At 40.1% G+C, this 24,946-nt stretch overlaps 1 protein-coding gene across 5 annotated transcripts in view; it reads right to left on the reverse strand.

The window, feature by feature from the left end:
* ARNT2 (aryl hydrocarbon receptor nuclear translocator 2) overlaps positions 1-24,946 on the reverse strand; it is a 107,429-nt gene that overhangs the window by 36,844 nt on the left and 45,639 nt on the right. For all 5 annotated transcript variants that reach the window (XM_082769085.1, XM_082769084.1, XM_082769082.1 and 2 more), the window contains 3 exons: positions 11,975-12,077; positions 9,261-9,326; positions 8,722-8,807 (listed from right to left, as the gene is read on the reverse strand). In XM_082769085.1, the coding sequence (XP_082625211.1) occupies positions 8,722-8,807; positions 9,261-9,326; positions 11,975-12,077 (255 nt within the window). The remainder of the gene's footprint in view (positions 1-8,721; positions 8,808-9,260; positions 9,327-11,974; positions 12,078-24,946) is intronic.

A 24,946-nucleotide genomic window follows, 5' to 3' on the forward strand; every position in this document is an offset into this window, starting at 1 on the left:
TCAGACATTATCTCCGGGTTCAGGTCAGATGATCCTTCTCAACTGTGCTTGATACTACACATCTCAAATGCAAATACAGCAAATACTGCAGCAATATTTCAGCTGCTGAAGACAAAGCAGGTACAAAAACTCCATACCACACTGAGATGGGCAACAACATTTCCACGAGGACTGCTCTGCAGCATGTTACTGGAACCACGTTGTCACTTAAAATGGTCAGTCACCGCACGCTGCATTCAGTTTTCTTTGTGAATAATCTATTATCGACAGCCTTAAAAACAAGGCACAGCCTAGCTTATTCATCAACTTCATGCCCACATTTAACAGCCGGTTTTACTTTTTTCTATAATGGACTAAATCTGGGTCGTTACATTCAAAGACCGAAAAAATGCGGATGCTTAGCTAACAGTGCATGTTTCAGTTGTGTAACAGGAGTAACTACTATAAACACAGGAATAATTTCAAAACATACATGTGTACTGTTTTCCATCTCAGTGTTTCACAAATAGGAACACTCGGATTAGCTCTGTTTACTCACTCGCTGGCTAAACTTTTAGTAAGGCTATTTCTCAACTCAAGTTTTGAGATACCAGTTTCCTATGGAGGATTTGAAAACAAAAAAATATCCGAGTAGTGACACTGATGACTTACTTAATGTGATTTGCAAGCTCTTTCACAAGACTTTTCAAGGAATTCAGTCACAACAGGCAGTGAATCATTTAAGATGCATTTTTGGCTTCAATGAGATTCATCAATGAAATTAATTGCAAAGCAGTTACCAATCATGAAACAACAGCCACCCTATTGTCAAAAATTATAATTCCCCACATAGGTTAATCTTTGGACCACGCAGAAGACGATGGCATACAACTTTTTTGAATGACACCTCTGGAAAATGACAATAAATGCTAGTAAAGGAACTGAATGAAGAAGCTTCTGAATGATGTATTCTGTATCAAAAGAATTCAACCTGATCTACCAGTTTCTAAATATCATTCTACAGTTATTTTTCAGTTCCTATTGGGTTATACAACAAAACAAAATACAGAAAGTATGGATAAAAACATTTACATATATATCTCTCTCTATATATCATGATCACAAACTTTAATTGCAACAAAATTCACAATTTTGGGTGGCCGACCTCATTTGCAGCCACTAACAGGTAACTAGGATACTTCTAAGGGACCTCAAGAGGCTTACAAAGGAGAAGCACCATTGTCCCTTCTAACAAGTGGGAAATTGAAGCACAGAAAGACATTTCCATGTCACACACAAGAGAACTGAAAAAACGTCAGAAATCCTTTGTCTTCTACACAATGATATTATTATCTATAGACACAATTTTGGCCCTAAATTTAGCTTTAAACCTATGTGATATCCCTCAACAAAAGTTCAGACACTTGTTCTGAAATCTTTCCTTAAGTTGTGCAAAAAGATCAAGATGGCAGTATTTGACCTAAGGAATACACTTCAAAAAAATCAGTCATTAAACCAGTTAAAAGTAACAGGGCAGAACCCTATTATTTTTCAATTTCATGCTTCTGACCAAGTACCTCCACTGAACCACAGCTTCACCTGATTGGGGCCATGTAAAACATCCCTGAAACGAAGACAGGCTGCACGGACACCTCCTGCGGGACTGCGTTGTGCTGCCTGCAGTTAATCGGGTCCTCCAGGCAGCTAAATCACAAAGCATTGCTTTGACATTTCACACACCACTATTCCAGTCTCTCTTTCTTCACCCACTAGGCAAACCATGAAAAAGCCTCCAAAACATAAGCCCCATGCTCTGAGGGAGCAGCATATCACCAAGTGCACAAACCACCGACATGAAACCACAGCTAAGAGAGTCGGATTACCGAATTATTTTGTTTTTCTTCCTTGCTGTGTTTACAGAGTTATTTCTTCAACACAAGGCCTAGTAATTAACTAATGACAGCTCCAATATGCAGAAGAACTGAATTTGGCTGCCTCTTAAACAAAAAAAAAAAAAAAGAGAAGACTGTCCTGAAAAAGCAGCATCAAACACATCAACTAAAAATCCTGTCCACTTAAGACAGGATTTTGGCAGACACAAGGCTGTTTGATCACATACATGTGGTGGGTAGGGAAGGCTGAGAGACTGAAACTAAAGGCAGACTCCTCCACGTGACCAATTTTCTTTCTAATTAGGTGTAAAATGGTTAACTGAGGATTGCATGATGCAGTTTGCAAAGGGAATCGGACTCTGTTTCATCCTACAAAGCTGTGAGTGGAGGAGTGAACCGAGCGCAGGACAAATTAAATGATGTGGTAGAAGGAACACAAGGACGCTGACTTTGATGCGAAAGGAATGCAGCAGTGTACAAAACAACCACATGAAGAAAGAAAATTGGAGCAACAGGAGAGGACTGTAACACTTTGGCTGGAGGTCTGCAGCAGGGACTGCATGCCTCTGGGGACATCGCTCAGCCCTGAGCTCCACACAGGGCAAATCTGCAAGTTCAACTGTCAGCCAAAAACCAAAACATCCTAAAAGCCAGCGCCTGAAGTAACGGCGGTTACGCTCAGACAGCTCGGTAGCAGAGGTCTGATTTCACTGATGGTGAGTGACTCGAGATCCTGCCACCTCCAGAGGATTTTCTTGGGGGATGCTTGGTACTTCTGAGAGGTAGGCCGCTTAAACACAGAGAAGAGTGCTCTTAAGGAGGAAATTTTAGACCTTCTGATTGGATAATCTTAACCAAAAGATCTCTTTTAAATGGAGTTTTCCATTTGGAGAGGACAATTTTGAAGTATGTTCCTGTGACTTCAACAGCAGTTTCAGTCACTTCCTCAGTGGCACAGTGCATTGAAATGACAGCAGAGACACCCAGCTGGATGGCTTCCACTTTGCATAATCTTTTTTTTTTTTTTTTGCAGCTTTCAACAGCACTTTCCTTTTTAGGAACTTTGTACAATCTTGCTACTGTCCAAATAAACTCAAAGCAACATAAACAATCTCCAAAATTAAACCAAGCTAAGAAACACTATTTCTGATGGAACTCTGTCAGCAAGGAAAGGTGTTGATCTAAACTTCACCTTTTGTTGTTGTTGTTTTTTCTTTTTTTTTTCTTTTTTTTTTTTTCCTTTTTTTTTTTTTTTTTTGCAAGATGGAGTATATTTGGTCTGCATAACACACTGGAAAAGTTATTAGTTGGTTTATCCCAGAAGACACATTATGAATAATAAAAAAAAAAAAAAGCTGGAATTAATCAATACGTGACCCAGTAAAGTACTGACATTTTTCTAAAAGTGCCCAGGGCAAAAATATGCCAAAATGACTGTCCACTTGTCTGCAGTGTAGGGGCTGTTCCTGATAGCACTCCACAGATGGAAGTTATTTTCTTAAGACAGATTTTGTTAAGACAGGTTTGTGCAGCTCTTAACAAAATGTAACATTGCTCCTAAATTCATCAAGCACCATCAGCATCATCAGAAAAGTTCCAAAAGCATGCAGGAGAGCAGCCACGCTGCTGACCTTTAGAAGACATGAACAAAATAAACATACATCAGTTACTCACATTCTTTACATGTAACCCTGACAGAGGCTTTATTTCTCAACACCAAATATATGCTTCTCTCGAATAATAAATATAGTGCAATGCTTGTTCAAGTTAATATCAACATTTTACACAGCTAAGCCTGCAACTGAGCATCACAAATAGAACACTGTGCTGTTGGAGGTTATATTTAATTTTCAAGTGTCCTGTGTGCCAGCAAACAGTTTCCCACAGGGTAATGGCATGTGTTTGTGTGGACATAAGGAACTTTTTAGTTTTCCCATTGAGCTTCCAGTTGGCTCTAACAACAGAAAAAAACTTCATTTTCTGCCTTCTTTCTCCGTCCTTCTGCCCCACGCTTTCTGCGAGACACAGAACTGTGGTAGTGGATTTGTGGTTTCACTTCACTACACTCAAAAATAAATCATTTGTGGGTATTTAGAAAGACGTGAGTGAGTGCCCAGTGATCTCTAGCAATCCCCTATAAATGCCTATCTCCATCAGAACCATTACTGATAGAGTTATACGCCTGTGCATGAAACTGCACTGCATGCGATTACTTCTCGTACACAACAGTGGGAACTGTGGATATTTACAGCATACCAAAGAAAATGATTGTGAAAATCCCACTAAAAGCTGAGGTTCTTTTTTTTTAAAAAAAACAAAGCAAAACCCAGAACTTTAAAATGACAGTACTGCAAAGAATATTCAAGCAACTATTTTGTTTTGTATTGGAAGAGGGAGTACTCTACACAAACGTCCAGATTCCAGCCAAAATTTTAAAATAACCTAACAGCTTTGGCATGCTGTGGTTAAGACGTTACCGTAAGTCTGACTTGGAAGACCAAACTGTTTCTTTTTTAAGATAAAAAACTAAGGAGGAAAAAAGAGGAAGATTTCAACATTATTTGAATTCAACATTATTCTGGGACTTTTTATTTGAAGTTTTTGAAATGAGGATCTATCTAAGCCTTTTCTTCACAATGTTTTCTTCTGCAGGTCCTGTTTTTGATTTACAGAAAACTAACAACATCTTGACAGACTGTATCTTCTCTCTCCACAAAATATTTTCCATCAATTGTTACAGCATGAAAATAAACTATTAGGAACATATCATATGGACTACATAAGATTAATTTCCTTTCAGGAATAAGACGCTATGGGATGAAAAATTTGTAATTTTTTTTTTTTTTTTGCTTAAGTTCAAAACTGAATGATCAGGAAAAGGTCAGCATTTCTCAGTTTTGTGACTGGTTATGAGCTTGAAGCATTCTCTGGGCTAAGAATCACACGGTCTTCTAGCTGGGCTGCCTCATGGGAAACAGGGGGACAAAGCCTGGAGCTGGTACACAGCCAGTTTCAAACAAGGGGGCTTTTCATCTCATTCAAAATAATGCAACACTGCACTGTCGTTACTTATTCTAACATACACTCCACGTAAGAAATGAACAACATAACAGGTTGGAATGTTGATCTGGAAGATCTGAATCCTCTCACTTCCATAGAAAACTTACCCTGATGCAGGGTCCACCTAAGGTCAACTTAAAATTTGTGAGCGTATGGGTGTGCACATATCATATGCTGGGGCTTGTACATGCACTTAGAGCTTGACCCTTCTGCTGCAGACACAAAGGACAATGAACAGACCAGGAAAACACCCAGTCTGAACAGAGCCACCCCTCCAAGCAGCTGTCTTCCCTCTGTGGTTCACTCGACCAAAGGCAAACCCCACGGGATTAAGGGAACGGCGAAAGAGCACCTTCTGCAGGGGAATGCAGAGGAAGCATAGACTGTGCCCTTGGTCTGCTTTGCTAGGAAGGAAGCAGATGCTGCCCAGCTGCCCATGGGCCCTGCCTGCTCCCTGCTCACTTCTGGGAGGACGACGAGGTATGATGCTTCCTCTGTTTTCTCTCCCGTCTATCACAAAGTGACAAAGGCACTACGGGCAGCCTGCCAATAAGTAGGTGAGCCTTGCTGCTCCATAAGGTGAGAAAAAAAGAAAGAAAAAAAAGGCTAGATGGGCAGAAGTGATTTCACACTGACCACAGACATGAGACAAAACTGAATTTGCTTTCTGCTTTAGATCTCCAAAAAGCAAGCCCAAACCTTAAAACATGCCACCATACTGATGACAGCTGTTCATAGTTCATTTGTTTTCATGTTTAAAATATTCAAATTACCTGAGTGATTTAGCATAGGTTACTCATAGCAGCAACTGTCAAACCTTTGACCAGCTGCTCTATCACATTAACACTGATGGTGCATCAGTTCTTGTCTTAGCATTTCTGCATCACTACTGCTTGTGTTCTATAGCGTGAGACTGAAAAAGAATTAACACACTGGCGATGGACACGGCAATACAACCCAGAAAGAAAAAATACTGGGTGCTAAACAAATTTAATTAAGTGCAGATTAAGTAAATTTGCTAAATATTTGCTATTTTCTTTATGGAGTATGCCTTATGTCTTAGTTGCATAATACACGTGCCACATTGCATACTGTGAAAGAACAAGATATAGAGTTTATATTGGAGTGTCCATTTGGCAATTGAAAAATAAGTGAAAATGATACTTTCTACAGATAATTTTTATAACAGCTGACATTTGGCACAAACACATTTACTCCCATGAATGCATAGATGATGAAAAGGCTGGGGGCTTGTTAACTGCTACCTGACTTGAAAAAAAGTAATTTTATTACAGGGTGGAAAAGCTTCAGCAAATTCGATTACTCGTGCAGTTATTTCATTTGCTTTGCACATTATGGTTGAATTACTGCTGGAAATGAGAACAAATGTAGTAATGTTGCCACTGATTTACCCAAATATACTGGAAGCCAATTCAGCCTTTAGATATTCCCATTCCCATTCAGCTCCTAAAGACGCCGTATACATGATAATCACCAATACAAACTGGGTAAGACTTGGGGGTGAGGGCAAATAAATAGTCATGAAAGATGTCTCGATTCTGTACTATATGCCCTGAAAAAGGCACTGAGGCGTGACTGTGACGAGTAACAATCTGGATGGTAACATAAAAGAACACTGAAATTCCACATATGGCTCTTAAAAAAACTAGAACATCCCTTAGGACTGTGCTATAGTTTGGAGGCATTAACATTGTGGAGGAGCACTGGGATATCATAGGGGGAGCACCATGGGATTTTGAGGAGAGGAGTAACAGAAATGGGATGAAATTCAACATTTCTAAATGCATAAGCATGCACTTGGGGACCAATAACTGCCACAGACTACAGCAACAGAAACGGGATGAAACTTCGTATTACGAAATCAGAAGATCACACAATTCACAGCTATTTTTGTTATAAACTGGAAGATATTGAGTGACAACAACTGAGGAAAAGACAGTCTGGTATATATATTAGGCGACTTAAGATGCCAACAGGATGCACCATATAAAAGAGAAACAGACCATATCATATACTGCCAGTCAGGACAGGAAATACCCTTTTCATTATATATCACCGCAGTATCATCTGGAACAAGACTCTAGCTCTGGTGACCCACATTATGAAGAGTGAAGTTAAAAGATGAGTAAGTGCAAAGAAAAGAGTACATAGTAAGAGTGGAGATTAGAAGTGGGATGGTTTAACCAAGCAAAGTAAAAGCTGACAGGATATTAATTCCTTCTGGAAGTGCACCAGAACACTGGAGACAGAAACCAGAAAATTCCTGCTTGATCTTATGTGAAAGATAGTCCAAGAATACTGACATAATCTTCCCATAAACTACTGAAGACGAGACTGGAGAGGATGCTAAGCATGGGACAACTGTGTGGTTCTGTAGGAGCTATAGTAGGGGAAAACACCTCACAGCCCTGAAACGTTAGGACTCTAAGGTTCCAATACTGTACAGCAAGCTTTTCATTTTAAATGAGCGAGGATCTCCAAGAAATCTCATTTGACCTGCATCTTTCTGAAGAGACATCCTGTATATCACAGCTAAATTCACTTATGCTTGGGAATACCAACAGAAAGGCCGACCTCTTTGTGGAAGCAAACAAAAATGTTTCATTTTCATAGAGCAATTTACATACACTGTTCTGTTCACTCTTCTGGGATTGAAATGAAATTGGAACATCTTGACTTCTACATCATGCTGAAGTATATTAAACAATATCAGTAATAAGAGCTGAGGTTTTCACTGTCTGCACTGTGGTCTGAACCAGCACAGATCACGTATGATATAAATTAGCCCCGTTCTTGGCTGCAAAAGTTACAGAAAATGTCACAAGCTTCAGTTCTGTACTATTTTAAACATGTATATTTGTGTGTGCTTGTGTGCAAGATGAAAATCACTGGTAACTGAACTATTATATAACTTCTGAAACTACAGTTCAGCAGGAAATCAACAAGAGGTTTACGCCTGTAATCTGCACACCCGTGTACAGACTCGGTGCAAACTACTTTTAGCATTCATCCCTGCCTAAATGTGATTTATGCTTGTGGTATACAACCGCAAAAGGGCAGGACAACTCATGGCTTGATTCATGCCAGGCGCTGTCATATTGCAAACAGCCCTCTTCAACTACTGCAAATGCCAAGGTCAGCCAGCCCAGTTCATGATGATGTCTGGATGAACTCCATTGTCTCCTCTTTGAATTCTTCCAGGGTAAATATTCCCATGTGCAATACTAAGTTACAGAAGGTAAACGTTTTCTCTGTAGTTCAAAGAAGCACATCAAGACATGTTTCTCAGAAAAACAGCCTTAATAGAGAACTTATCACAAACGCTGAACATTCTTCACTACCACCACCACTTTGAAGCGAAGACCTATGCACCAGAATTGAAATTACACATTTTCATATGTGGGTTCTTGCAACTTGGTACTTAAATACAAAAGCACTAGTTGGTGCTTTATAGAGGTACAAGCACTCTGTGTTTACCTTCTTAAAATCTGGCCATTTTTATGTGGGCTATCAGACTGAACTTTTGGCTTCAATTGCTGTAGTCCTGCATTACTGACAACTCCTACAGCACTCCATGGCAATAAAATTGAGAAGGGTTTCACAGGAACAATGAGGAGATTTTGAAAGTGTAACAGCTGCTGACTGCTTGATATTCAAAAGCCTCTAAAATCTGATAGAAGACCAGCTCTGTACCAGCAAATGGATCCTGAGCCATGTTTCCATCTCTTTTTGCAGACCGTGCGTTGCACATCGTGTACAAGATACACACCTGCTGGTGGCCATGCCTTGATATAGCCAGTGCAATGGACAACAGCATACTGTGCTTCACCTTCTTTTACTGGGCCAAGGCCATTCCTAAATGAAAAGGAAACACAAAAATATCATGTTGATTGACATGCAGAATAGCTTTACATTTTAAAACTACTACTAATGATTTATCGTTAACGTTAATATTAGAAACAGCCATGACCCTAGAGTTCTGCACAATATCAGCTCTATTATGATGCTACTCAAACCTTACCTGTTCTCCACAATACTGCTCAGAGAAATACAGTGAAGCATATTTCAGAGATGGTACTGGTTAAAGACAAATTGAGTAACTTGCTCACAGCCTGCAAGAAGATCCAGTGACTGCCACAGCTGAACTGAGTGGCAAGCTCTCCTCCCCTGTGACCCAGGGCTACTTCACATTGTACGCCAGTGCAGATGTTTGTCCTGGTAGTACTCTTCGGCACTTGAGCATTAGACCAGTGGAAAAATGAGAGTGCTTATGGCAACTGACTGTTGCAGTAAATTAAGTAATAGTACCTGTATCTTTTTCTCATGGTGGTTATTCTGTTCAGAGGTAAATGATCCAGAGGAGCATTTCCACACCTAAAAGTAAATTCATATTTGAAAGGGCTCAAAAATGAACATAAATACCTGAGATGAAAATGCATTTTAAGATCTTTATTAGTATGCATAAGTAGACCGTAATGGATATTTATTTCCGACAGGAAGTCCCAGATACATCTTTTCTTAGAACTTGCAGCTTTCACAGCTCAAGCCTTTTGGGTATACTACTACTATTTTCTCTATGTCATAAAGAAAAATAAAGATTCCCTTCCAACCCCCCAAACCTAAGGACTATTTGAAACATTCTGAGAGTGGCTTACACTTCAAGATATAAATAAGATACACTTCACAGAAATAAATTACAAAAAGAGTGAAAACTAGACAAGTTTGTGTCAGGTCCCCATACACCGACACAAAAAAAATCGCGGTGTATTAGTAGCTTTCTTGGACAGAGCATTACAACTGCCACACACCAGCTATAACATTGTTAGATATTAAACTAATCTTTGCAAGAATGGACTATTTATACTGACAAGTAATTTTGTTTAACACTTGTTCCTGTATATTTTGCGGCATTTCTATGTGTAACAGCATAATTTTAACAATCCGTTTGAAGCTAAGTAAATAGTTTGAAGGATTGAAACAGTTCGTTTGCAGTTGACAAAAAGAACAATAACAATGAAAGAAGTAATCCCAAGGAAAATTCACATTATTTGAGGATCATTCTTCTAAGAAGGTTTTTATTTATTTATTTTTACCAGTCACTGCCAATGAGAAGGAACAAACAATTGAAGTGAGATTTAGAATTACAAAAACAATGGGGCTACTGGAATGTCTAAAACTACTTTCATGCACTGGAGTTTCCAGAATCAGTGTTAAAAAATAACTGCAATTTGAATTGTTTTAAAAGCTGGGGAAAAACAGTAAACAGGACATTAGGCCTTCCTTGCACAAAAAAGTCCTCCTCACATGACTACTATGTGCAGCTTGGAGGAAGGGAAATCAGTGTTCCAAGTGTCTCTCTGCCAGGCTGTATTTCTTTTCCCCATGAAATTAGCAGTTAAATGTAGTAACACCACAGGATTCAGGCTGCTGTCTTTCAAAAGAAACAAGGCGCTGCCAACCAGCAGCATCTTGCCCATGCTGGCAAACCACAGCTGCTACACCCAGAAATGTATCTGAAGACATCTCCTGGCTCCTCAGACTGTAACAGCCTTGCTAAATAACATCCAAAAGCCTAACTAGTAAGCTCTAACCATCCTTGGCACTGGCTGTGGGTTGCTGTCTCCTTGTTAGAGAAGAAAAGATGCTTACTGAATAGCAAGTGTCAGACTTAACGTCTCTGAAGAAATCTTTGAAGCCACCATATTTTGTTTCCTAACAAGCTACAATAGAGAAAACTACAATTAACGTTACTTGAGAGGATGCGTGCATGATACTGGATTCATAATTTCAAAAGCCAAATACAGTTAAAATCAACAGGAGCAGCAACCTCATATATTCCAGAGCATTGAGAAAAAAAAGTATGAAAACAGGTCTTCGGAGTGTAGCCCTCATCCTTCAATTTTGAAGCATTCTCCTTGTCTGATGAACACTACTGTTGAAATACACATTTCTTACTGCATCCTCCAACACTCATTATTTGTTTAAATTATGGCCATTACGCTGCATATATCACTACAAAGAAGAGCGAAGTCAAAAGCACAGGGACTCTTTGCATGGACTGAGTATGCCAAGGCATAAAAGGAGCTACAGCTTTCAAGTCTGATGTTGCAGGCATGAAGTATACAAACCCCTTATAAAGGCACCTACCAGCCATATATTCTGACTCCTTGCATGACCGGAAGAATATCCACCACAATTAACAGAAGCACATGGATCTGTTGTAACGTGTCAAATATTTTGGTTTGTGCGTTCCATTCCATAACAAATTCTACGTCATCTGTTCTCAGAGTACATATTGGATATAGGTTGCAAATGCAATTATGTACTTCCCCCCCAACCACACTGAGAGGAAGTTATTGCAATAGCAATAGACATTTTATCCAGTTTGCACTACAATAAAAGTGTCCACAAAGCTCTAGTCAGAACCATCGGGCAGGCAGACCTCTTAGGAAGCCCAAGCAATACAGGAGAAGCTGGAAAATTGCAAAATAAAAATCCTCCAACAATTACTCATTTATCTAGAATCAACCAGCTGACATCTGGTTAATTCATACCAGGCTTAGGTTAATTCTTCCATAGCTGGCAAGTTTGCAGCTGAATTCCTGTTTGTCTTCAAGATTCTTGTAATATTATTGGTTTGTTGAAAAAATACACAGAGTTGGGCTTTCATTACACTTGCGAAAGCTCAGTTCCCAAAGTATCGATTTGAATAATTTGACCAGAAGAGACAATTGCTTGCATTCCAGGGATGAAGTTGTCATGCAGCTCTTTGGGGAAAGCATACAACACCCAATACTGATAAAAATAACTGCAACACAAATGAGGTACTGCTTTGTCATTAATCATAAAGGAAAACAAGTTTCAGTTTTACTACAGTTACAAAAGTAAGTATTCTGGAAATTCTTAATAGGAATGCGTCATTACAGCTTCAGCTTTTAAACAAGGTCAAATAAGTGCAGCACAATGTCTGGAGCCTATAATTCGAGAAGAGACTGTAACAGGAACACCAGGTAAATACATACCTCATCCTGCAAATGAAAGAGCGTCTTGATCCCATGCACATTCTCATTGAGGACTGCTGACCCTCTTTCTTTACCGTTCCAGTCTTCAAGTCCAGGATTCGTCCTAAAAAATCAAGGAAGAGCAACTAACGTTTAACACATAAATTGAATCCCATTTACTATAAAATAAGATGACAATAAGCTCATAAACCAAATGTCATTAGTCGCTGTGGGGAAAAAAAACAAAACAGCTTGATCCTGGTCTCACATTGGTTATGTGCTGGCTTAACTAACGATTTCAGCAAAGCTGACTGTGAGTCACAAAAGTGATGGCTCTTTTCTTGACTGGCCCTAGACCAGCTTCCAAGCCAGGGTCAAATGTCTGGAGGTGGGGTAGGCAATTACAGCAAGAACAGCTTATTGACTTGATCTGCTTGCTCTGCTCTTTACCAGAAGTGTGGATAAAGCAACAGGCACCATTTCTCTGGCAGCTGCTTCTCCTCTGTGCTTGTGCGTCTCTCCCCATCGTAACAACACCTCATACATACAGGCTTATAACGATGATAAGGAACATGTAAGACCAAGTTTTTCTCCTTGGTAATGAGACACAAAATATGTCACAGCAGCACCTATGGTACGGCCATTTCAGAGTTGATCAAAAATCGACACAACAGCATTTTTTGAAGTTAAATTTCATCTGGATCCATGAGATGATCGGACTCAACACAACTCTGTGCAAGGTCCATGGTTGGACCCTGCTGATCTGCGTGAGCTGACCACAAAGCTCAGCCTCTCACTCCATAGACACAGCAATGAGGAGAGGACCAATGGAGGGAGAGCTGAGCTGATGCTCCTACAGTAAGCTGGGGGAGGTCTTCAGGAAAAAAACAACACAAAGGTAGCAAAGCAGTAGCATGACTTAATCTTTCCACACTCCTAAGACAAAGCAGAAGGCAGTGAGTACTACAGAAAGCTTCTGCCCAGCAACACCAGGGTGTGGGTATTAACTTCCTGTAAGTTCACAGAATCACTGAATCATTAAGGTTGAAAAAGACCTCCATTATCAAAGAACTAACAAAACTCTCTTTTGCATCTACAGCTCGATCATTAACAGATGAATATAAAATGTTGCTTATTACAAAAATGGACTAGCGATGAATCACTGGCTCAGCTCCACAACGCTTCAGGGCTGCATACACCACAGAAGTGACAGTGGCCAAGAGAAATGCAGTGGAACAGCTGCTAGACAACTAAATTATACCCACCAGTGCTGATGACACAGGCTGTGAGCAAACCCACATGTTTATGGTGGGTACAGTACCTTTCAATTATTGAAAAGATACAAGCCTATGACTTCCAAGCCTTTACTGTGATACAACAGTATCCAAATTTATAGTAATATCACCTACTCTGTCTGTACTAAATTGGAGAAATATAGAATATATTCAAAGTCTCCCTCACCAGATTTACTCAAAGGTCTCTGTCCAAAAATTAAGTTCTGAAACAACTCTACTGGCAACCACACGCATTTCAGAATTGCTTTAACTGAAAGTATTTACCTCCATCCAAGAACGGGAATAAAATTGTTATAAAACAGTTTAAAGATACATATATGTGCAGGACGCCACAGCTGTCCACATGAACATGCGTGCTAAGTCAAACCATTAAAAGTGTTTTTTCTCTTTGAATCCAGTAACTTTGTCATGCATGTAAATAAAAGAAGAGTTGTTTGTCGTGCACTTCAGTTTTTTTCTTCATTGCTACATAAATTCTTAAAGTGACGTTAGTGAACAAAAAGCTGTTACTGTAAACGTAACTCAAACAGACAACAAAAATCTCTCAGTTTTTGTCATGAAAGAGCATCTATAAATATACTTCGGAGCTACGTGGCTGCTAAGCTTAAAATTGCTGACACATGTTCCTTTGGCAAGCCTGGAACCCCCAACAAGAAGTCACAGTTTTTAAGATTAACTTTTTGTTTAGCAATGCCTTAGAAGTATGTACCAGATAAGAAACAGCAGTCTAAATTTTGCCCTGACTTACAAAATCACTGCAGGGGGTGAGGGTGGGGGTGAGTCAGAAATGTTTGGTACGTAGATATTATGACATAGCTCTCTCAGCAGTTTGTTTCAATAGCCTGCCATATGGGCTGTAACAATACATCACCAATTTTGATAAAGAACATGCAATTTGTGTCTTTTACATTGCTGGATGTTTATGATCAAATTGTATTAAAATGGAAAAGAATTATAGTTGAGTAGACCAAGGATAAAATTTTCAGCTTAGCTGGAACCAGTCTGCCAATGCACTCCTGGAAGAAGAGGGATTTGTCAAGATGTGGCATAACAGGGCTCTCAACAAAGTTGGAGCTTTTAAGTTCAAAATACCAATGATATCAGGTGTGCAGAGTGTGCCTGGTAGAGCAAACTGAGAAACAACTTGCTATGAGATTAATACACAACCAGTGCGGCCGTGCTGGGCAGGGAAATATTTGTGACAACTTCTTACTGCTGTGAAAATCTGCAGCTGCAACAACACGACCTCACCTGGTCTCAAGGCAGAAGTCACAGCCGTGTCTCCTCCCCAGGCTCTTTGCCACTGCACGCCTGACTCTGGGAAGGGGACTCCACTCCTTCCAGCACAGAGTTGCAAAATCATTTCCTACCTGCTTTAATATCATCTGCAACTCACTGTAGCTGCTCACATGATGGACCTCAGTGGGTCCCACTCTGCAGGCAAGCAATCTGACATAAATCACGACTTCATGCCACACATGCAGCTCAGTTCAAGGAGATGGTACACTCTGGAGATAGCTCTGTCACAGAACCATAAAATATTCATATCTCTCTGTGTTCCTGCATCCTCTACACTAGCAATGCCTCTGCAGTGATAAATGCTCATTTAGCTTTCTCCGCGGGAAACCTTCATAAAGTAGATCGGATGTAAAAGTTGGCAATTATATTCTCATTAATACGAAATGTTTTAGGATGCTCCGACAACTTCCTCTAACTGAACAGGCATATGTGCATTTTCTTTCCTTTCCTCTTCTAGTTTCTTAAGCGGAACAATTTTAACGAGGAAACGCAATTCAGTGCCACCCCCAGCTGAATCCCTTATGAGCTTCCACACAAATTAATAATTGCACGTAGTTCACTTTCACATGAAACTTTTCCCCTCTCCAGCTTCAGACACAACCCCCAGACACAGCAAGCACAGGATGCATGCCTGTGATGGACACTGCTGCCCTGTTACCATTTACAGCAGCTGCACACTTCAGAGGAAATCAGAGTTTACTCTGCTGCAAAAGTGAAAGTGAATACATGACCACAAGGCTTATTAAAACCAACACATGAATCACTCCAGTTGGTCTGGATATAATTGATAATTTATTGAAATCTACCCATTAGAGCCCACTTTCAGAGGGCAGTATTGCTTAAACCTGTAATGTACCCGTTGTCCTCTGAATCCACCACGCAATTCAGGAACTCGACCTCAGCTGTTGCTACAGAAAAAGGCTGTCAGAGGGGACCACATAGTTGAGGACAATGTGCAAGAGACTTATTATTTGGGTAAAATTAGAGAAGCTAAATAAAGCTCTTCCCACTGAAGAGAATAGTTAAGCAACCAATTCAAATAGCGAGGATGCATGCCAGGAGCATTCCCTTTGTGTTATGCTGCAGTGTGTTTTCAAAGATGCTCTAAAAATGTTCTCGTAACAATCAAGGAGACAAAGGTTCAAATTGGCAGTAATAAGCCCCTTGTATGTGCAAGCAGTGAACGGATTATGCAGATACCTTCCCCTTTTGGACCTCCAATTGCTACTGTGAATGTTCAAATGCCTTTTCTGTATTTGCAATGCTTGAGATGAACCCAAGCCAAAGCCTGGCCTGAGCCTACCGGCGTTCATGGGGTTTCAAATCTGGAAGCCTGGCCCAAATCCATCCTCACACAATAGCACCAGCCTGCTAGAAAATTTGTTCCTCCACGTATAAGCACTGCGTGCTAGGATTTATAGCCCGATTATCAAACACAGCCTGTTCTTTGTTAGTTTTTCTTTTTTGTTGTTGTTGTTTGTTTTTTTTTTGGTGGATCCAAAACTCCGTAGGCATCTACACCTAATTCTATCTTAAATGCTTTCTCTGCTGGATTTTCCCTGGAGAATCCCCCAGTCTGTAATTAGAAAGAAGGGCCCGTTACATGAAGGTATTCTTCTTTAAAAAAATCCGTGCAAGTTGCTTTGTAAATGTCTTTTTCAAAAAATTATCATATGGTATCCAGATCCAGGACTGGAGTTTGCAGCATGGAAATACCCTTCTCTTGCATCCAAAGGCTACTTCTACTTGCTTTCTTGGTTCAGAAGAGGTTTGTTTTGGCCTCATGCACACCAAAATACTGTTGGCAAAGCTCATGATACAACTTTCCATCTTCCTCCAGCTCTGGAGTAGATCACCTGCTGTCTTGCACAGAATCTTGGAGTTGATAAGGAAACAGTTTGAACTGAAAGTAGTCTCACATTGCCTTCAAAACAATAACCTTCAGCAACCCAGCAAACTTCATGCTGTAGAGGATAGTGTCTTGCCTTACAAAGAACAAGGCGGATATTTCATAATTATTCTCTGCCACTGGATTGTCTACATACTTCTTTCCAGGCAAAATAAAATGAAGGTGAAACTAAGTTTGGTTTGGACAAGATAACAAAAGATGACTTTGTGTTCATCAAAAATACTCCACAGGCTCAGGGAAGAAAAACAGAACGCAGGAATACTGCACCAAAAAATTCTTATGAAAACCAAAAACAGCTTTATCTTACTATAAAAACGGAAAAAGCAAGACAGGGATGCAGGAAAAAAGAGGAAATAATGAAAATAAAATAGAAGTGATGCTCAAGGATACAAACATAAGCTGACCCGCAAACTGAAATGTCAGAAAACAAAAGACTTATTCTGTGTTGATTCTCCCTGTTCGTATGTGAAGCCTTCAGAAAGTAGCAGCAGTGATATGTACTCCCAACTACTAGCTGCCAGCCCATCACACAGAAGTGCAACCCTGCAAATGAACTACTTATCATTTATGATTTTGTACGAAGGAAGCATAGAAAAGTCTTGATCATCCAGGAGACCCAGCATCACGGAGTGGTCTCTGTGTACTTTGGTATAGGAAAGATGTGAAAATGTGAAGGCAGCAGCCATGGTTGGAAGGCTGATTCTCTACAACAGCTCCAGCAGATACAAGATGTTGTCCACTTGTCCGCTGCTTGGGACAAACAACCAAGTTCCAGAAAACTAACTCACTTTTTTCCCTCCCCCCGTTACCAGTTTGCACACATCCACCAACTACTGCTGAAAATTCAGCTTTGCACCAGCTGACAGAATTGTTCTTGAAAACAATAGATGCATTACGAATACATAAACAAAATACTGTCAATAAGTTTAGATAGCCTACAATTCATCAATTTATTTTAAATTACTCTTGCTAAACTTATGCCAGAGCAAAGCAATTATTCTGCATTAAATCAACAATTATAGGAATAAAAAGACAATTTTAAAATGGATACCATTATAATTGTAAGGCATGCAGTTATGTCTCATGCTTAGTGCATCTCAGCAACTGTTTTAAGCTTTATTAAATTTAATAAATAAGCTTCCACCCTGTGGATCCCAATATAAAAAAAAAATTACAAATTATCTACAAATATGCTAAGAATCAAAATAGAAATACAAACACAATATGGGTGTTCTCCCTCCAGGACGTCATGTTCATAAAAACCAGAGGCCGCTCACAATATACAAATAAAACAATATGCATTCAGATTGAGAAAAAACTGCCACAGCCTGGAAATATGCTGCTGGCCATCCAAGTACCTTCCAAAAAGAGAGCATTCCTTCAGCATCTCAACACCAAAATAGGAGCTACATGGAGTGAACACACTGCACAACACAATCCTAGTAAAACAGTACCAATGAAAAATGCCTCTTTGGCCCCCCATTGAAAGGGGAGCACAAACACGAGCAATAACCTAAATATTTCCAAAATAGGTGGACTTATGACCATCAAAACTTCGTATTACAAACCAGGGACAGAATCGCCTGACTGGCACCAGTTAGAGTGTGCACCCAAAAGCCAACACTGATTTTACAGCATTCCTCTCACTTGCATCAGAGGCTTCAGTGCATATCTCACAGGCAGTGCCTGCTAATCTGTTTTTTATTTTAACACCACTACTTCATAATGGTCTTTTAAATCTGCAACAAAACCACCAATTCTTAATAGCACTTAAAATACACGAAGAGGTCACAAGGAACGCACGGTTCTAGAAATAAAGCTCCTGATGAGGTTGTTTTTACAAAACACATTTGCTACCTCGTGATGCTTAACTCATTCACCAAATCACCCTGTCACAGGCAACTCCAGTGTGCCAGCACTGGCGTTCCTTAACACACTCACTTTCTCCTGAATCAGACACAGCACCGCCACGCGGGACAGCTGCCAGGACTTGGAACAGTGCAGAACAGATGGGTTCCTACCAGACGGGAGGCTCTTTCCTTTTATGTTTCAGATTTATGTGAAGTATAGTTTTAATTCACGCATGGAAAGTGGTCGAGGGTCTGGGTGGTGCTGGGGACTGTTCTCCAGGCTGTCCCCCCTCACTCTGGGTACAGGAGTCCTTGGATTCTGCATGCAAGGCAGCACATCCCCTTACACACCTCCCACCCTTGCTTCCCAGCTGGTCTGACTGCAGAGATGATGGGACTTGCCCACCAGAGACTTCACCCTACCTCCAAGGCTGTACAGCAATACACCATTTATACCTCTCCCCACTGCTGTATAAGATTTCATGCCCTGGTCCAACCCCTCCTGGGATCTTCAGGCATCCAACAGGCTCAACACAAAGCAGCTATAACCCTCAGACTTTACCGAAAAGGGCACGGACAGCAGCAGGCATAACAGGGCCAGGAGTGTGGGGCAAGACTCTGCTGGGTGACAACAGGCAAAGCCAAATGAGGCACAAATGCCACTGACAGCAGTGCTTCCAGCATTCAATAATTCCCAGGTATGCAGAGAAGGTGCATGTGGAATCTCATAGCTAGAGACCTAGAGGAACAAGTCGTAGCTCTTTCCTGCCTTTTTCACACTTGCCATTTCACAAGAAAAATTGGACATATTGACAGACTGCATGTAGGCAGGGCTCCTTCCAGAATCGAGGTGGGATATTGCCTGACTGTTCAACAGCATGGTGTGGTGCAGAGTAACCATGCCATGCAGAATAACCCCAGACATCTAGAAGAATGAAGCCACAGGGATGACAATATACCAACACCCCTTCAGAATATCACACAAACGTTAAATCAGTCAGCCTTACACAGCCAGAAACAAAATCAGGGACCACAAAGGGCTTCCCAGCTGTCATTATTCTGCACTCATATCAAGCAAGAAGATCATGGGATGGCATGGACAAAATGTGGTTGCTCTTGCTCTGAAGATGAGTGCCTTCCACACAAATGTTATGAAACTGCTTTAGCTCTCACAGGCATAGGGCTTCTCTGCTCTTGTGCACTTGTTTTATCACATAGCAATTAGCAGCACTGTATCCCACATTACAAAGCATCGTTAATATATCAATAAGCAAACACAACAGTATACAAAACAACTAGCTGCAAGCATGTACTTCTTGTTAGCAGACGTTAAAGTAACATGCAGAGGAGATCTACACCCTTATTCCTATTTTAGAGATAAGAAAACGGAACCAAAGAGAGTATTTTCACTTGGTCAGCCAGAAGCAGGAGGTGCTGTTAGGATCAGGGCCGAGTTCACAAAAGCAATACAAGTTATCAACACACTGTAGATGTAGATAGTAATTCTCAGTAACATAATCTATAGTGATTCTCAGAAGGTCCATAAAGTCTCATGACAACTTTGTGCTTATGGGGGCATAATCAGCTTACACGCGAAATGTACGAGTACACTTCCAAAAAAAGACTAAAGACTGGGTGGCTGATTTATCTGTCTTTAAATCCGGTGATAACCTCTTGGTGTACCAGTATAAAACCTGAAATGAATTAGCCCAAATAAGGAAAATTTCACTTAAATTGAATACCCCATGTTCATGATGCTACTTAGAACCACAAAATGCTTTCTATTGCTCATTTTTCCCTTTGCACTCATGAAAAAATTCCTGAACTACCTATCCCTTAATGATGGATAATGTTCCATTTATAAATATAAGCCATCAAGGCTCATTTTTCTCACTGGTCTAGCTCCTCAGGGGGACTATTTGACCCTCTCTGGTGATACTAAGGTTTACATCATCTAATTGCAAAAGGCGTTGTATAAGCATTAGAGTCAAGTTATGACATTCTTATAACAGAATGAAGAGCCGATCCAATCAACAGTATTCTTTTTTTTTCAAAAGAGACGAAGTAATGCAATTGAAATGCAGCTATTTTTAAATTCTGTCTGTCCCTTACTTACCAACTGGAGACACTAACCAGCAAAGGGGGAATTGAAAAGCCTTCTCCCCATCCCCCCTTGTTTTTTAATAAGAACCCCCTCACATTACACAGCTGTTTGCCTAATACAGTTTGTTCTTATAAAAGCTCATGAGGCCAAAAGGTCTCTGCTGTGACTGCCTTCGTGTTTGACTAGCCAGACTGCATCATGTAATTCTCCACAGTGTTGGGCAAATATGCATCCTTTTAATTAAATTAAAAATGAAAGTATGTGGGCTTTTGAGACACGCTGTTGAATTAAGTTTAAGGGACTATCTGAATGGTTAGTGTTACAGATCACAAGCAATTTTCTGTGCTGATGGACCTGGCAAAAAATGGACCAAAAAAAATTCCAAGCAAATAATTCAAAGCATATCATGAAAGTTAAGTTATAACATTAAAAACAAACAAACAAACAAACAAACAAAAAAAAAACAACACACACACACACACAAAAAAAACAAAACACTAAAAGCATTTGGAACTCTCAACAAGTTATCTTATGTATGGGAAATATTCATCAGGCTAAATAAAGTAGTTTCTGCAAGGTCATACATGTGAGCTCTCCATATACAAAAATACAACAGCGCTCTCTCTCTATTATTTCCAGTTCCCCACCTGTAAAGTGGGATGGCGATCCTCTCTTTTTCTATTTTTACATTGACCATTTAAACTTGTACAGCAGCTTTACAGCACTAAAATGCTGCGTAAGGCCTGACACAGTCACATTCTGACAGGTACTTCTAAACAAATAAACACCACTGAGTTCATGTCCCCACGAGCAGCACAGTTATGGCAGCACTTCTGTAACAACTATCAGATGTATTTGAAGGAGCAGAAAAAAATTGTCACACTAAGGCCTGCCAAAGACCCAAGATACAAAACTCCTCAAAGACAAAGCAGCCTTTCTACAGCTAGAAAAAGGATCTAAAACCCCAGGAAACAGTTACACCAAAGTACCATTAGCAGAAACTCCCACCACAGGACAGCCATCCAAACTAACTCTAAAATGTAATTTATTCCTTTACCATTCACAGCTGCATAATAAATAAATACATAAAGCTTGTAAGTAGCTTTTAAATTAAACTATTTGTTCCACTTGAATGCTCAGCAGGAAGCTTTACTGGAAAACACTTCTGCCAAAAAAGCTTCAAATTCTTGCATTCTGAATTATTTGTATTTCATTATCAAATTCAAGTAACTGGAATATATGTTTTATTAGTAAATATTATTATCATCTGGTTCTGAAATTAGGCTGTGGTCTGTTCCACAAGCCAGTGACACACAATGGAACAGCCCATTAGAGAAAATAAGTAACGAATGCTGGATGACTTTGTGAGATATTTTGCTGTGGACAGAACTAAATTTTAACAAAAGAAGGGTGAAAAAGTAGGAAGAAAACAAAATGCCCAGGGAAGCTGTCTGGTTGCTTGATATATTTTTAGTGGATCTATGCAGACCCAGGAGTTGGGCTCAGTGGTCCTTGTGGGTCCCTTCCAACTCAGGCTATTCTATGATTCAGTGACCACATCACAGAAAACTGGTGATAAGCCACATTACCACACTAGTAATGTCCTGACATATGGAAGCATTTCCCTCCACAAGCCTCTGTGCAGGACCAGGGCAGGGCAGGTGGGTGCCATAGTCCCAGCAAACTGGCAGGGAATAGAAAAATAATGTGGAAGTGAAGCCTCTGCTGTCCCTCTACTATGAAATAGCAGAGCTTGAGCTAAGGAGGAAAAGATGCCAGCAGCACGGATTAAGCCAGTTATCCCCCACTTGAAGAAAGTAGATGCTTGGGGTGGAAGACTATCACTTCAAGGTACCGCTCCTACAACTCATCATGCAACAGTAAAATATTGCATTGCATTGTATTAACTTAATTGAGACAACACAGCAGTCTAATGTGACTGAAGGAAAAGCTGGTTCCCCACAGGGCAGATGTTAAAGTTAATACTGCACCCTCCCAGCATCTGTGGAGTTTCCGTTGAACCATCCGAGATTTACAGTGGGCTGCAAGCAGGGCCAGTGCCAAACGGCTCCAAGAGGCACACTTGGACTGCTTTATTGGCAACGTGCTAACCAAAGAAATTTTGGTATTTGTGAAACACCAATCTTTTTCAAAAGGGGAAAAATTGCTAACTCCATATATTTCATGATGTATGAACACAGTAAAACAAAACAGAGCAGGTTGAATAAATATTGAACATTAAAACAACAACAGAAAAGAAAAAATCCAGCAACTGAAAATGATCCAGTCAAACATCTGTGATAACAGACCTAAGTACACAGCACTTTCCAAGTGAGAAACTCATTATGAAGACTAAAGAGAAATAACAACCACAAAACCCACTTGCACATGCATGCCCAAGCACCTGAAAACCCACCCTAAAAGCATTCCCTAATGCTATTCAGATGTAATAAGTCTGTCTTAGAGTACTAGTCTAATGCTGCTCCCTTATTTTTGTAAAAACATGTACCAACCTCTTTAAGCAACCACTATAATTAGCTCATTTTTCTAGCATTGTCCTTAACAGTATCAACAGTTTGACAGGAGACAGAATACTAGCAACTGGTCTAACATACAATACATTCTTTATATTATTATTATTATTATCTAGTTATTTAGTAAAGTCACGTTAAAAGTTGAATTTATTATCACTAGTTTTCCTTCCAGTACTATCCACCCATACCAAGTGCCTTAGCAGCAGGGAGACCACTGGATCTGTGTGTTTGTGTAGGAGTTGCTTTATGAACTGTTTTATGCACATCTGACTTCTCCCAACATTTGGGATTTTTTTTTTTTTTTCCCCAGAAACAACCCTTGAGACCAAAGCAAAACAAAATTCTCTTGGAGTAAGTTAAAGAGATTAAATGTACCATACATTTAAAACATGATCATTTGAAAGTACCTATTTTTTTGAGAGGAAACTACGTTCTTCTATTTCTGTGATATTGTCCAGTGTGTCAAAAGGCAGAAATAACCTTCCAAGTCCTCTTCCTCGCTTGAACAGCACAAAAAGCTAAATTCCATGCTCCTCTTTGCCTCTGTAAGACCATGCAACCACATTCACTGCTCACACAGTCACAAATGAATGAAGGATTTGTTCCATCCACTTCAACAGAAAAACAGTGTGATTCACTTGTAAAGGAAACCTCAAGTCCCATACATGTAATTTAATGCACAGAATGTTTAAAAGTTTCCTTGTCTTTCTTCTGGATCTCAGTACATTCACAAATTCAGACAAACCTCATTCACACACCAAGCTTTTTATTTTGTCAGATAGAGTTGGCAAACCACAGTATATCAAATCAAACATCAACAGAAGAGAAGTGGGAAACACAGAGGCTTTGGGCATCACTTCTAAGCACATTAGTGGGAGATCCAAGATGTACGTGCCATACCAGCACAGCTTTCTTGTTTCATGCTCCTAAGCATCTACTGTACTCATTTCCTTGCAAACAGAACAGGGATGGGGGAAGCAGAACACTCATTTCCTTCATCTGACACGTAAAAACAAGTTGAACAGTCTAAAGCAGAAAAAACACTAATTCCTTTTCATGGCATTGCCCAAGTTCAAATGCCATCTCTGGCTGATACTGTGACCTTCTTGCTACCAGAACAAGCAGTCCACACAGCTGTGGGCAGATTTTTGTTCTTTGAAACAATGGCACAGAAATGGGCTGGCGGGTATGGAAAGCCTTACATCTGAAACATCCTCTTCATTCTCCGCAATGCCGGTGGGACCACATAACTTTGCTGAAAAACAGGTAACACGTGGTGATTTGGTATTTGTCAGAAATGAGCTGAATATTTTCCAGATTTAAATATGACAAGATGCCTTGCCAGATTTTTTTTTTTCCACCATAAAACCAGACTGAATCCTGAAATACCCAGTTCATGTGAACCATTCATATATTCTATACAAGACCGTGAACTCACATCTTGAAAAAACAGGGACAAACTCAATGCTTCTGTTTTCAAAAATTTCTGTTCCCTTCCCCTGCAGGTGCAATAATCCTGGCACAGCTGTCCCAGGCTTCCACCCTTCCATGGAATAAAGCAGGGTGTGGGTGGGTGGAAAATCCCATAAAACGTTAAGAGTCAAGGTTCAGACAGTTCTGCAGAGACTTAGAAGACTTCAAGACATCTCATATCATGTATATGGAAACTTCATCTCCTCCTCTTCCACCTGCCTGCTGGTACAGTATGTTGTTTACCGGACAACTCCTTCTCTTCATCCAAGTGGTTGTTAAGTTTCATGGACATTCAATGAAAATGGTGGATGATGAACCGCTGTTTTGTCCCAAAATAAAAGACACATGTAGCTATTAATTCTCCCTATAAACATAAAAATAATACAACTTGTTCCCTACCTGTCCAGAGGCTAATGGTCTTACTAGGTCAGCCATCCTGTGCTAAAACGTTAAAATCTGAAGTGTTGAGATCTGGTTTTAATTCTCTGTACTCTGACTTCCTAAACTGCTGGGCTGGGCACGTTTCAGA

The sequence above is a fragment of the Aythya marila genome (genome assembly GCF_965140915.1).
Source record: "Aythya marila genome assembly, chromosome: 11".
NCBI lineage: Eukaryota > Metazoa > Chordata > Aves > Anseriformes > Anatidae > Aythya > Aythya marila.